This window comes from Maniola hyperantus, chromosome 23 (genome assembly GCF_902806685.2).
Source record: "Maniola hyperantus chromosome 23, iAphHyp1.2, whole genome shotgun sequence".
NCBI classification, from domain to species: Eukaryota; Metazoa; Arthropoda; class Insecta; order Lepidoptera; family Nymphalidae; genus Maniola; species Maniola hyperantus.
The window spans coordinates 459,522-474,478 of record NC_048558.1 but is presented as its reverse complement, the minus strand read 5'-3'; the positions used below and the strand labels follow the sequence as shown (position 1 = coordinate 474,478).

The 14,957-nt window shown below is 31.3% G+C and overlaps 1 protein-coding gene across 1 annotated transcript in view; it reads right to left on the bottom strand.

Annotated features, from left to right (window-relative positions):
* Window positions 1-667: 667 nt before the first annotated feature.
* The window catches only part of LOC117993086 (protein boule-like), a 97,277-nt gene continuing 82,987 nt past the window's right edge, over window positions 668-14,957 (bottom strand). The window contains exon 5 of the mRNA XM_034980812.2: window positions 668-14,472. Coding sequence (XP_034836703.1) covers window positions 14,324-14,472 — 149 coding nt within the window. The 3' untranslated portion in view covers window positions 668-14,323. The remainder of the gene's footprint in view (window positions 14,473-14,957) is intronic.

Here is a 14,957-nt window from a genome sequence, read left to right as displayed (position 1 = left end):
CGCCCATGAACATTTGCAGCACCAGAGGAGCCGCCGATGCGTTGCCGGCCTTTTAGGAATTTGTTGGTCCGCCCCTTGAATAACCCCAAATTATTAAATTTACTTATCTGTACCCTTATTGTAAATGCGAAAGTGTGTTTGTTTGTTGTTGTTGGTTAATTGGTTTTTTGGTTTGTTGGTTTGTCCTTCAACCACGTCGCAACGGAGCAACGGATTGACGTGATTTTTTTGCATGAGTATAGTCAAAGACCTGGAGAGTGACATAGGCTACTTTTTATCCCGGAGAACTAGAGGATTCCTACGGGATTGTTAAAAACCTAAATCCACGCGGCCGAAGTCACGGACGTCAGCTAGTTTACTAATAATAACTGGTAAAACCACCCCCAACTCCCCGACCTCCCCCTACCAGGATTAACATTACAAGGGATACGTAACAGACATACTAATTTGTTTTCGCGGATAGGGTAATAACATCGGTATTTCAGTGCCTCAATAAAGGCACCTAAATTCGACACTTTTCAGGATTTTTCACTAAAGAGATAATATTCAAATTTGTTACCTGTCCTAAAAGTGTAAAATTTGAATTGTTCCCTATTTACTGGAGCCATTGATTTGTAAGGTAGGTAGGTGTTGAGACCAAATTATGGGATTTAAATAAAAAACAATATACAATTACATTTTAATTAATGTATTATATACTAGACGTCTTATTTATTAAATTTATTCGTTATTGCTTCAATAATTATTGTACTTATTTCTATCATTAGGTGAGAGTTGAAATGTTTGTAAGACTGTATACTTACCGGAATTAGTATAGGTAATATAGACAAAAATATCTCTAGGAAAAATAAAAAATGTAACTCTCTCTATAATCTTTTCAAAAAGGATAAATATTTCAAACACTTATTTCGAAAAACACTATTTTTTTGATATTTTTCTTAGTTGTTTCAAAAAGCATTTAAGATTTTTGAAAACACAAGACATTTGCAAAAGCTTTAAAAATAGTAATGACGAAAAACTGATACAAGTAGGTATATTTTGTTATTTCTATCCATGACAAAAATTGTACAAAATTCATAGAAAAAAAATAAAAAAAAAGTACAATAGTCATAATTTACGTTGTTTAACAATTTAATGAAATAAATTGTTAAATAACGATTAAAACATCACATAAAGTTGCGAGAAATTTTGTTGCGTTTTACCTACTTTAATATTTCGTTCGTTATATTTATGATTTTTAAATAATTAATCATTTTAAGACGTAGTTTGGATTCAATCTTTGAACGTAGACTAATGAATATGTCTTAGTTGAAATTAATCAATGCGTTATCCGCTTTTACATTTGTAAATAGTTTTAATCGTTGATAGCCATTTGTAATACAATTTGTTGTTCAAAAGTGAATTTATGTACGATACCGAATCTTACATACGTTATACGTGTATATATACTAGATACCTAGTTTGATAAATATTTCTTATACGCTTAAGATTGGGATATTGATACAAGACTTCAAACCTATCAGAACCATCTCCTTTTTGCATCGAAGTTCGTGAAATTCTTTATACAATTTTATTTTATTTTACTAATTTCTTCTACTTTGGTAATTTTGATTAACTGAGACCGAATTACCGGTTTTTTTTAGTGTTACTAAAGTACCGTTATGTTAACGTTAAAAAGTGACGATAAAATGATAACCATACATCCTTTAACGATATCTAGAGACCATTATTAATACGGTAAAAGTAACAATACTCATACCGGTAATAATTATATACCTATCTCTATCTAATAATACCATGTACAAAATAGCATCTTCGCTCGGTACACTACCATTAAATAACGATAAAAATAAATTTAATAATGTTTAATGTTACCGGTATACCGTTATTATTAACGTTACCTTTTTTACACTACCTTTTGTACGTTACATACAGACAGTTTTGATAGTGTTAACGTTAAAATTTCGTTACGTTAACCATTCCTGTTAGAAAGTATCCCTATCCCTTCCAAGTGCAATTCAATGCTAAAATAGAAAGCCGTTGATTGATTGATAACTATCTCATTTAATGTCAATTAAAAATTTTGCTTAGTCTAAAAGGTTTGTAGTCTTTATCAAACATCCTGTATATATTCATACCAACTACCCTATAATATCGTGCAACATGTCACCCCTTAACACCTTTAAAATCTCCCTTTCCTACTTACACTTAAAGAGAAAGTAGTTTATTACACAAAAGTCAACAAGTTGAATATCATAGAAGTTATTATAGCCTTGTCCATATAGGAAGTCCTTTTTGACACATTTGTCAAGCTAAATATAGGTACCTGAGGTACCCAAAGAATTTGCAAGTACTACTAGAGGTACCTAACAGTTCTAGTCATTTTACACGATTGCCCAAAAAGGAATGGAATGTTTTCAGGATTTATGTAGATATGTATGTGAGTTATTAAATCTCAAATCAGATTCAGATGTTTGGGGTATCGTTAGAATCCTTATATCATCTCAAGAGATACGGGCTATACATTTTTTGAAAAAATGCAATATGGCGACTGCGTGGCGCCATTTTCAATTGTGATAAAATTTACTTTTTACTTCGTTTTTTACAGGGAAAACGTGTTTTTTTTAAATTTTATTACTTGGTAGCAGCTGTGAAGTAATCTGAAGGCGCTGGTGCTATTCAGAAGGACAGATACGGAAAATATTATATTTTTGGCCCTAAATATGTAATTGCGACGCAACTTCTCAGAAACCTTAGTAAAAAAGGATTTTTCCTACCTGGAAAAGGCTATACCTATATTAGCATTTAATATAACTATTACTCCGATAACAATATCACATATATATAACTAGACAATAATTATTATTTTAAATAGTACAATAACAATCAACAATCACCTACGTACATTCGATGATACGACAGCTTATTAATAATTATTAAGTTATTGTATTTATATTAATAATGTGCGCAATGAATATGTTTAAGGTAATACTGGAGAATACGTAAAGTCATTTCACGGCTACAAGGCCCTATTATTAGGCCCACGATCTTAGGAATTTTAGAGCTACCCATTATTTCCAAACGAAGTCTTAGTACTTACTTAAAAACCTAATCTTTCGACCAAGAAGATGGATATTTTATAGATAGATTAGCTTATAAAAGGACCCCTTCAGCATAAAAAGGACCCTGACCTCTACCATTGTAACATTCATCATTATCATTCATTCTCATGCCTGCCAAGGGCAGACGCTACTCTTCTCCAAATTAAACACAAAACATTTGCCGTATCCCGGATAGTGTGGCCAGTTAATTTACCAAAATATGTTGAAGTATAGAGAATGAGAGCGATAGAGGAGCCATTCATATACCATTGCTGTTAGCTTTATATAGGTTTACTTGCTGGTGTGGGCGTTTAAATTAAATGTTTTGTAATACTGCTACCAATTTTAGAGGTGCAATGAATGAAGTAAGTTACTTTTTCCTTAAAAGGATTTGGTATAATATATATCATACATATCTATCATAGCCACCCTTCTCTTACCTTTTCAATATAGGTTTCTAGATTTAGATAGAGTTTACTTTGTAGCTTTGAAATAAATTTTCATATCTATAATTCTATACCTACTGTATCATAACGAAGCACAATCATTATAATATTGTAAACTATGTCTCTTTTGGTCTCTATTATAGCTATTTCATTTCTACAGGATATGAGGGACAGATATATAAATATATTTAATGATAGAGCGAGAAAGATTAATAATAAATTATGTTCACACAAGGTATGCTTTGTTGTGGTATCTTTCTTTTAAAAAGCTTAGCCTTGGTCTGTATCTTCGTATCTTCGACGTGGTCTGGTAATTGTATGATTTTTTAAATTAAAATGATCTGTGTTATTCGATTTTTGAATTATGTTTCTCAATTACACGGGAAGTTTCAACACTAACGCAACTACTTAACTGCTTGCCCAAACATTTCTGGTTACATCACTATTATAGTAAGTTAACGGTGGTCTCTCCGTCACTCGCTCCAAACGCGCGTAGGTTGGCATCCATTTTAATATAACCAATAAATCAAACTCGAAGTAAATAGTCTTGGATTGTAGTAATAAAATGATGTGTTTTTTTTGTATAGCGGTAGTTTATGGGGCTAGAATTCATTATTAATGAGAATAATTTTAAGAAAATCATGATTTTTATTTATTTTTAAAATAATTCATTTTTAACGTCACATTGTACCAATAGCGATTAATGACGTCACAGGGCGTAAATGACAAATATTAAAAAAAATTAAAGTAAAAAATAATTTCTCGTAGAAATCACTCTATTTTTATGTTGAAAAATTGAGAATATTTTATCGTTTATGGATCGTGACGTCATTATTCACCTTCAGTACAGCGCGTGCAGCGTGACGTTCATGTTTAAAATAAAGAAAAATCATGTTTTTTTTAAATATTCTCTTTCATAATGAATTATTCAAATAAGATAACTCCTCTCAATGTGTTAAACCGTACTTCATTTTTGATAAAATGCACCGTGTATATAGTACGATTAAGTACCAGCAAAAGTTGAGTTGCATCCGAGTCAAAATAGAATTTTTCAAGCATAAAAATGACTAATATTTCAGAACTTGTGCTTAGTTGTGGTCAATAGGTTTAGTTGCCTGTTTGTAAAAATGGGCTAACATACAGTTAGGCCACTTTTACGCTAATCTGCTAATTGGTAAACTACAATAAGACAATTATTATTATTATTATTATTATGTTATCTATATAATTTCACACACAGACAAAATATATTCTTGGAATATATTTTCTTATTAGTTCTGTTGCTTTGATAGAATCTAAAACACATAGTTTGGACTAATAGGAGATAGTTTTTACGTATATGATAATATAACTTCAAAGTTAGTGAAGTTGATATTCGTACACATTTAAATGATTAAGATTTTTTTTGGATTTTTGATAGCGAGAAAAGTGAAATTGCTGACGTCAGCAAAATTATTTTATATTTATTTAATTTGTTTATTTTTTGTCAATATGAACCTTTTATTTGAGATTAGGAGGTGGCATTAGTTAGTTTTTAACCAGAATGTTAAATAATTCTTTATCATATATATTTAGATAACAACAGTATGTCGTATCTTAAATATTCGTACACCTATCATCACATTTTGATTTTGATTTAAGTAATCACCCAAATCAGTTTACTTTTTAATAACCACCTTTTGATGGTATTGATTAACATCGATAATCATTGCACTAAACTGAAAAGTATTAGCTGACTAAAACGTCATATTATTTCAAAGTTTCTGTTCAAATATGAAATACAAGCTTAATTTTCATAGGTATGTATTCAATTCTAGCAATATTTATTTTAACACATGATTTTAAAAAATAAAACTAAAAAATTATCTGTGAAGTGATTTATTTTATTAATTCCTGATAACTTATCTAAAAATAAAAGACCTTAATGAAAACAAAATAGATGGTGGTGCTAATTTGCTTACATACCATAAATAAACTATAGGTCCAAAATGAGTTTTATCCTTTTCCACAGCAAATATTGTGTAAGAGATAACACTACTTACAAACCTATCGATTTAGTCTAGAAATCAAAATGTTGCAAATTTTCCTAATCACTAAGCTTGTACACCATATTTTGAAAGATTTAAAGCAGCTAGATTCTGATCCACAATAAGCATTAACACTTGATCTGGCCTTCCAACCAGAAGTATAAGAGCATTAAGAGTTTCTTAAAAGTAGTCAACATTTAGGAGTAAAAGGGGATAAACATCTACAACAACAGAATAACTCGCGATACAAATACAATCTCTAAAAGGATAAAGACAATGGTTTCGGAATATAAATTTGTAAAGTTATCAAAAACGTCACTAACTTACTGGAAAAAAGATCAACTAACAAGCCCTTAAAAGTTTAGACGTCTTTTTTGAGAATGCACACACACATTCAGAATTAGTTAATAGTTATGGTGATTTTAAAACTACAGTTAATATTACATGGTACTCGTATAATCGGGTTATGGCAGTTTTTGATAATAATTAAGAAGTTAGTGATATTATTTAACTATGACACTTGAAAATTCGTAGCAAGAGAAAGAAAGTTAAAATGCAATTTTGTGTTTCAAAAATGAAAAACTTAGAAATTAACTCCCAAATACAAAAAAAAAGTATTAAAAGACAGCTCAGATATTTAATTGTTTGGTCGTCAAATACCTACTGAGGTTAAAAGTTTAGACTTTAACCAAGACCTCTCGATACAGCTAAAGATTGACTAGTTAAACCTAGGAGCGTCAAAGCCTTGACTGTTGAATATTTTAAGTGTTGAGTAACATTTTAATCTGCTGAAAGCAAATTAATTCAAGAATTAAAGTGCTCATTGCCCCACAATCTAAGGATTTTCACTAACTTGACGATATTGTCTTAGTCCCTGTACATTATGTTTTTAGATTTCGACGGATTTTCTGACGTCGTATCTAAGAACCTTTAGAAGAATCAATGTTCTTTGAAGAAAAGGACGGCTACTATCCAATCTAATTCTTTTAGTTCTCTTAACATGTCTATTTAATGTTACTTTCTACATTATCATACCTTTTGTCTTTTACTTTTAAGATTTTGTTTCTCTTTTTATGTGCAATGACTGTTTTTCTACTTTAAGTAAAAAATTTAACTGTTGCAATTATTATGGCTGAACGTATAATTTTATCATTATTTGTATAAAAAATCAAACAGAAGTTTTAAATTGTACTGAATGATTTAAAAAATCCTTATATTGTTGAAATTAAATCAATTTTTCAGATTTTAAATGATTTTACTTGCATAGTAACCAGTATCGTTAGAATAATATTTTATATCTTTACATAGTAACTAAAGTATAGCGTTGTAAAGGCATCAATTAACATTACTGTAAAAGTTAAGTGCATACTGTTTGAAATCAAAATTATATTATTCGCTAAGCACATTACATTTTCAAAATATATCATTTATATTTATTCCTTAATTTTATTTTCTAAGTTCGTTAAACGTAATATTGTCTAAATTACGTCGCTTAATACTCACAAAATATCTCTAGCCTGATACAAGTTACGAAAAATACGAGTAGCTATAGCGTAGTGATTTTTATTTTGTCCGATATGTCAGGCAGTAAAGTCTCTAGGCCACCGAATATTGATAAAGTAAATTTTGCCATAAATGCTTTTTACAGTATATTTTATAAAATCTTTAGATTCAATTATTAATCTATTGAAATAAAAGATAAAAAGTTCAAAAGGAAGAATATACATAGTTTCTTCAAGGGATAGAAGATACAGGGAACCCAAACCCCAGCCGCACAATAATTTTCCTCACTTCAAAATCTTGGGCAATCAAGCCAGTTGTGGCATTAAAAATAAAAAAATAAAAATGTTTTTGCTATCAAAGCAGTTAAACTTACATTGCTTTCAGAAAAGATATTAGAATTACTTTTAGATACTTTAGTTAATTCATGTAAACCTAATTTATTACGAGATGATGCCCACGGCTTTATCAGCGTGGACTTAAGTTTTTTTGTTTGGTTTTCAGACAGCTATCCTTTCGCATTTATAATATTATATGGATATTTCCATATGGATATGGATTTCAGATTTGAAAATTTTCTTAGTTTCTATAATTTAATATTTATAATATTTATGGCAATCAAATCAAATCACAAATTAAGCAGTGAGGCAGTACTTAAAAAAATCTTAGGATAATTCTAAACCTAGAGCCTAAATAAGTGTTACTTGCGCTACTAAAAGCAACTTAAATTATTTCCTCATTTTAGTGGCTTAAAAGACGTATACCCCTGAGGTATTTTATAGTTTCCATAATATATTAAAGTATCTCGTATAACTTAACTAAGTTTTTATCCGACGCAAGAGGAACATAAATTTAGCTTAATTTTAAAGTAATTAGGAATTTCGAAAAAATCGTTTGAGCAAATAAGCATAATACGCATACTTATCTTAGATTACTGTCTATACGCTAATTTAAGTCCAAGTTAAAAAATTGACAGCGTTTTCAGTTACATTACAAGTTATTTTACTTATAGCAATCGTTTGATGTCAAAAATGATTTATCATATTTCTTTTATAAAGGATGCAGTTAAGATGGTATTAATTTTCATATCACTATTTTGTGTTTCCACAAAATATTTAACAATCTTGCAGTTTTATGATATAAAATATCAATAAAATAACATTAATAAATGTAGAAAGTGAATCTAATCAGCATAAATATGTAAATATTTTGACAAAATGGAAATAAAAACGATTGCTACTAATACAATAACTTCAAGCTTACACATTGAGAATAGTATTTGAAAATGTACACATCGATTATTGTTTCGAATCACACTAAAGTTCTATACTTTGCGACACCAATACAGATACATCGGAGGATAATAATATAATACGTATATTTAAAATTGGTTTTAGAATAAAAAGTTATTCTATAATAATTCTTAAAAAGACATTCATAATAATATAATTTATATATTTAGTATTTTCTAATGTATTGATTTTATTATCCATTTATAATCTCTCGAAGATGAAGTAGGTATACTGAGAATTTGATAAAATTTTTATTATTTTAATACTACTTTGTTACGATTTTTTATTTATTTAACTACTTTTATTTATTAATGAAATAAGGAAATATATTTTTAGTCTTTTATAGTTTAGAGCTTTATATAGATACACATTTAGCAGGCTTAGACTTTGATAGCACACGGAAGAGTTACATTAATATTTATTATAATAATTATACTATATTAAGGATAATAATATTATTATAATATCTTATGCAAAAACTGATATAAAATATACTGCTATAATTATGCCCTAAGTTAATGATTTCTAAATAAGTTACGAATTTGAAATTAGTGCCTTTGCATACGATAACATGTTTGCACTTACTAGTATCAACGGTGGGCTCTGAATGAGATTTTATAATTCACCCAACGTTCATATAAAGATCGAAACACCACTTATATGTCAGAGTAAAATGACCCTAATTGTCCTTTATTTAAAGTGAAAAATTCAGTAACACCAATTTTAATTTCACAATGTTATCATTTGGAGCGCTGGCTGTAGACATATGAATTAACTTGAACTTTGAAATTAGGTAATTAAGTCCTATTTTATTTAACACTGAAGTGTTTTGACGCTCAGTCTTTCAACGTATGTGTGATGTAACGTCTTATATTATGCACACAGTGCTGCTTAGTAATTTAACTAGTAAGATTATTATGCGCAAAATTAAAGATGCAACAGTGCCCGCGTCTACTACAATTTGAACGTGTGCAAAGGCTCTAAACAAAAATATTTTGAGAATCTCGAACGGAGCAACCTATGTAATCGCGTTGCTTATTGGTCCTATTTTATTGTTATGATGACATTTTCAATTGTGCAGTACTTTTAATAAATTTAATTTTTAATAAGTTTAAAATAAATCTATTATTATACTCTCTAATCTAGAAGAGAAATGAGTTAACAATCACGCCATATCACATTCTTGACAACAAGTATTTAAATATTTTCATTGCATTAAAATTTTCTCTACGTTAAATTCTTCTACAAAATCAAAAAGGTGTTCTGTCAAATCATTGGGTTTATACAACTATGCTAGATATATACGCCTTATTTACACAGCGCGAGACTATGTGGTTATGTTATGGGAATTACAATAAAGCTTCAAAGTCAAAATTACAATCATCACATTTGATGGGAAGTGATGATTTGCTCTAAGATGGGGCGACTTGGTTTATAATTGATAGGATCTCAGAAGAGCATTCGAAAGCCTAGCAATGCATAATATATAAGGAATGATGACGCAAAGAATTTCAGGTGTGTAAAAGGAATGTCGACGATACAAGGATTGAAACTCACCCTGTATTTGCGATACGGTGGTAAAAAGATAAAGGGGGCAAGATTGAAAAGCTCCTGAGCACACTCTCTAAAACACATCCTTTAAAACACCGATAAGTCAGCAACAGTGATCAAGACTCTGATCACTGTCATGGCGAATCATGACGTTTCGCCAAAAATGGTGAATCTTCATGATTCTATGAGTCTCTTAGCTCGACGTGTTCTAATTGTGACCTGTCAGGTCATTTTTACAAACTGTGTAAACAAGGCAATAGATATATTTGGTGCAGTTAATGGCATTTGCGTCTTATAAATTATGTTTTCCCGAGGTGATGATTCTATTTACTAAAACTCTCTTCCAAGACAACAGTTTATAACGATTACGAATACTTTAATTTTGAAACAATTTTCTCACATTCTCCACTACCTGCAAATAACTGAAATTCAATCCGTGAATTAAATTTTGAGATCAATAATTAATGTAAACGCAACCATTCCGAATGGCTGACTCTCCTCTAGGTACTATTAGCTAAAAGATTTTTAATAAAAGAGACAGCAAATTTCAGTTCTGCCTGTAAATAAGGTCTGTGAATGTGTGAGAAATTTTCAAATTCCAAGTATTTTATCACATCTTGGACCCCAGATAACATTAAATTGTCAATAGCAATCGTAACTAAATGGTTAAAAAATAGTTTTATCTCCTCTGGTTCTAGATCTTAGGGCAACAAAGCAACCTTACACTATGGGTGAACAAAAATCCTTTTCAAGGATAACAAGCGATATTAACAAATGTCTTTTATTGAGGTAATATTCAATAATATTATCGTCTAAATAACTAGCAACTTATCCATCTTGTGCTACAATTCGTTGGGCGTTTATAGCACACTCACTTTTAACTTTACCATTAATTTTATACATGACTAATTTATGAATATCATGACGTGTTAAATTTACTTCTTAAAATACAATCTTTGCGAATAAATTATTATTTTTTATTAGAATTAGTTAATATATACCAATAAGATTTTATTTAAGAAACTAAGTTTTCTATTTGGATGAAAATGTGCGAATTGGCAGACTTCACACACCTTTGAGAACATAATGAAGAACTCTCAGTTTTCACACGATGTTTTTTTCACCGTTGTAGCAAGAGATATTGCTGAAAACGCACGTAATTCCGAAAAATTAGAGGTGCGTACTGGGGACTTCCGAGTAGGAGGCCATTTTCTTTTCAAATGGTGAAACAGTGAATTCAATAAAATTATTGAAAAATATAACACGTTCTGATAAATCAGATAAAATAATAATAGCACGTAAACCCACATTTATATTTTTTCTTACAAGCAGAGTTCTTGAAGCTAATTATTGTATAATATTAAATTTATTATAATTATCTAAGATATAGGTACAACCAGATATAGACAAAATTGTCAAAAACACACCCAAATAGACGAGAGTCTAATATCTTGAACACTTCTTTGCATCACTTTTTTAACTTCCACTCGCTTCTTCAATCGCTGGCATTCCCAAAGACATGAAATCTAAAGGCTCATTTACATTTAGAGAGTTACTCGCCTGTGACGTGAACTCGTGTATTTCAACCGGTTCATATTATTACAGTAGAACTCAAGTCAAGCTTGACATGAGTTCTACTTCAGATACCTGGTTCAATGCGTATTGCTGCTAGAACAATGTAAAGAGTAGGTATGATGTAGTGGATCTAGTCCGGTAATAAAAGTTTTAATACAACTAAACTGAAATTATCTAACGGCTTAAGTTAAAAATCAATCTATCTGTAATCGATCTATAAGTTACTTAGCGATGTTGTTAATTATCAAGGAGACAAAACCCTACAGTTTTGACAAATAAATTACCTATTGACAGATTAATTGTTATATATAATATGTAATAACTATAGATAGGATTGATTATTAACTTTGGCCGTTAATAACAAAACTAATACCATTTTACTGACAGTTTACTTTCCATTATGATTGCAATTTAACTCTCTATGTTTTTTATAATTTTTAAAGTGTTTTACCTACACTTCAAGGAAATTTCTAAATAATTTTAAATACATATCAAAATTTGCAATTTTTGATATGTGTTTAAATTATTTAGAAGTTTAGCACTGGAAAGAACTTACTGGATCCAGCAACTAAAATAATGTGAACTGTCTACTCATTCGATTGTAAAAACGAAGCGAGAAACTGTCCTAATGTAAGTGAAGCATTGCGATAATAGTTTTTTTTTACAGAAACTTGATTGAGCACAATAAAAATTGGAAGACACGAGCAAAAGGAATGGTTTCGCAGAAAAATCTAAAAAATATATCTAAAAAGCAGCTTAAAGTTGCAATTATACAAATCTTATCAAATATCAAAGAAAAAATCTGACAGGTGTTTTACAAATTAATTTAAGTAAATAATTTTAAATACACATCAAAAATTGCGAACCGGCAGGAATCGAACCCGCGTCTCCTGGGATCGCGCCCGACGCTCTAACCATTAAGCTACAGCCCGCTTACTGCCAGTGACGAAATTTGTAATGTGTATGCTCACTCAGTACTGAAGCGACTGTTTCTGCCATCTAGTAGTTAATTTAAGTACTTCTTACTTTATGTAATTACAACTTATTTTTGATGAAACAACTTATATTTGATTTTGATGAAAGTGAAACCAAATTGTTCACTGAATTTTATTATTAATAACATTTAATAGTAACAATAATTTTATATCGTTGCTTAAGGAAATCTTAAATTAATATACACTTAAGATTAACAACTTAAATTAGAAATCACGTACGATAGTGACTAAACTAAAGATCTTAATCTAACTAAAGTAGAACTATAATGTTTTGAGGAGCTGGCAGGTAAAACGGTGTAATTATACTTCTCATACAGTTCAAGTTAGTTAAGGTAACTGGCAGGCGTCAAATGTTCCTACGTTTGACGGTAGGTAGCCTATGAAACGCCTATTTTTCTTTGATTGCACGTCACCCATAGCCTAATATTTGACATATCGTCGATTCAAATTCCCTCACTCAAGTTCTCTGCTTCTGATCAAAATACTTTTTCTTTAATCTTGGCGTTTTGGCCCACTGAATACAAATCGGCGGGCTGACTACGTAAAACGTTGCAGTAGCGACAGCAACGCGACAGCAGTAGCAATGCGACAGTTCATAGATTGTCCGATAGACGGTGAACTAGAGCTCGTTTGCTGTCTCTCTTCTTCTTATTTTACTTTGTGGCTATTGCTGTCTCTAGCCGCTGTAACGTGTGACGTTTGACAGCAATGATCGCGAGATTTACGCTTGTCGCAATCCTGTCGCGAGATTCGTAATCACCCCGCCGAACTCAGTTCCAAGCAAAACGGCCGAAAACTACTAAAATGGAGTCCCAATTCATGCTTTCGATCACTGAATGAAACTTGAACTCATTTTTAAACAGAACAACTTAAATTTGTGTTAAAATTGAGTCCACAGTTTGCGATTTCGATCAAAACAGTAGGTAGGTATAATTACATTAAAGTTTCAACAGCATTCAGTTTTTTGCTTCTCCTGTATAATTTTAATTCGTGTAGTTACACCGTTTTCTTAGTCAACTCCTCTTTTTATTTAAGGCTAGATTTACATGGAGCCAGTTATTCTGATTTTTCCGTACGCTGTACGCCCCGCAGAATATGCCCAACTAAGTGTTACCTCATCTTGCTACCTTGTCTCATCCCCACGGCAATATCTTAATCATCAGCATGAGGTTTGAAATATTGTCAACTTGATAGCCTTTGATTTAAATTCATGCATTCACACATTCAGACTTTCATTTCATAAAGTATCCGCTCAGAACACTAGCTGAGGCTTCTTGGATGAACTTGAGATTAAAAACAAGGTAGTTAAGGTCCATTTTATTGTGACGATAAAGTGTTTTGACAATCAAATTATATATCACGTTATGAAGTGAGTCCAGCCTGTGTGTGTAGTATGAGATTTTTTCAATTTCGAATTCAACGTTGATAGAATTAATTGAGATCAAAACACAATAACGTCAGAGTAAAATATACCTCAACTTCCTAGATTTATAGGTAGTGGAAAACTCTGTACCATCGGTTTTAGTTTCGTAACGATTCCGCTTGTAGCAATGGCTGCTATATGGACAAACTTGAGCTTTAATATACAAGGTGGTTAAATTCCATTTCACATGAAAGCTGACGTGTTTTACGCTAGAATTCTATCAACGTTAGCGAGATATAAAATCTTATATACTAAACGTACTGATAGAACACGATTTTTGTTTGAAATAACCGTTAAATTTATAAAACCGTTACTGTTCTGAGCGGCCGTGGGACCGTGGGAACAAGCCTTCACGCTTGACAACGGGCACTTACAGCTTACTGTCTCCATGTAAATCTGCCTGAAAGTAAGAGCTAATAAATGAAGGCAGGGTGTAGCGGCGGAGCTGGCACTCGGGGCTGCTTGTCGAGCGGCGCGCAGCATGCCGGCTCGCAGCATGCCGTGCTGTAGGGGGCTGGCAGCAGCGCGTACTGGGTGGGGGGAGCGTAGATAGCTGGAGTCGCTGGAAGGAGAATGGATCACAATAAATAAATAAAGATTTATTTAGCTCACAAAGGTTAGAAACAATAAAATCTAAATCCCCTCTTACGGGTGGTAAAATAGGGGATGAAAGTTTGTAAGTGAAAATTTCAATTATTGCTAACTTGATATTTGGAAGGTAGGCTCTTTTTTTAAGGGGTGCTAAAAAAAGATTTTGCGAAAATACACTCCTAAGGGGATGAAATGGGGGTTGAAAGGTTATATGAAAATCCTATGTTTTTGAAGTTAGAGATATGAAAATTGGCATTTAAATATTCTGGGTTCCGTGCCTTAAAGTGAGAACGAGTTGGTAGGTTAGTGAGGCCTTTTGCAGCGGGAAAATTTCTGATCTCATGAGAAACTAGAAATTTTACGCGGACGAAGTCGCGGGCAACTGCTAGTATGCATATAAAAGGAAAAGGTGACTGACTGATCTATCAACGCACAGCTCAAACTGCTGGACGGATC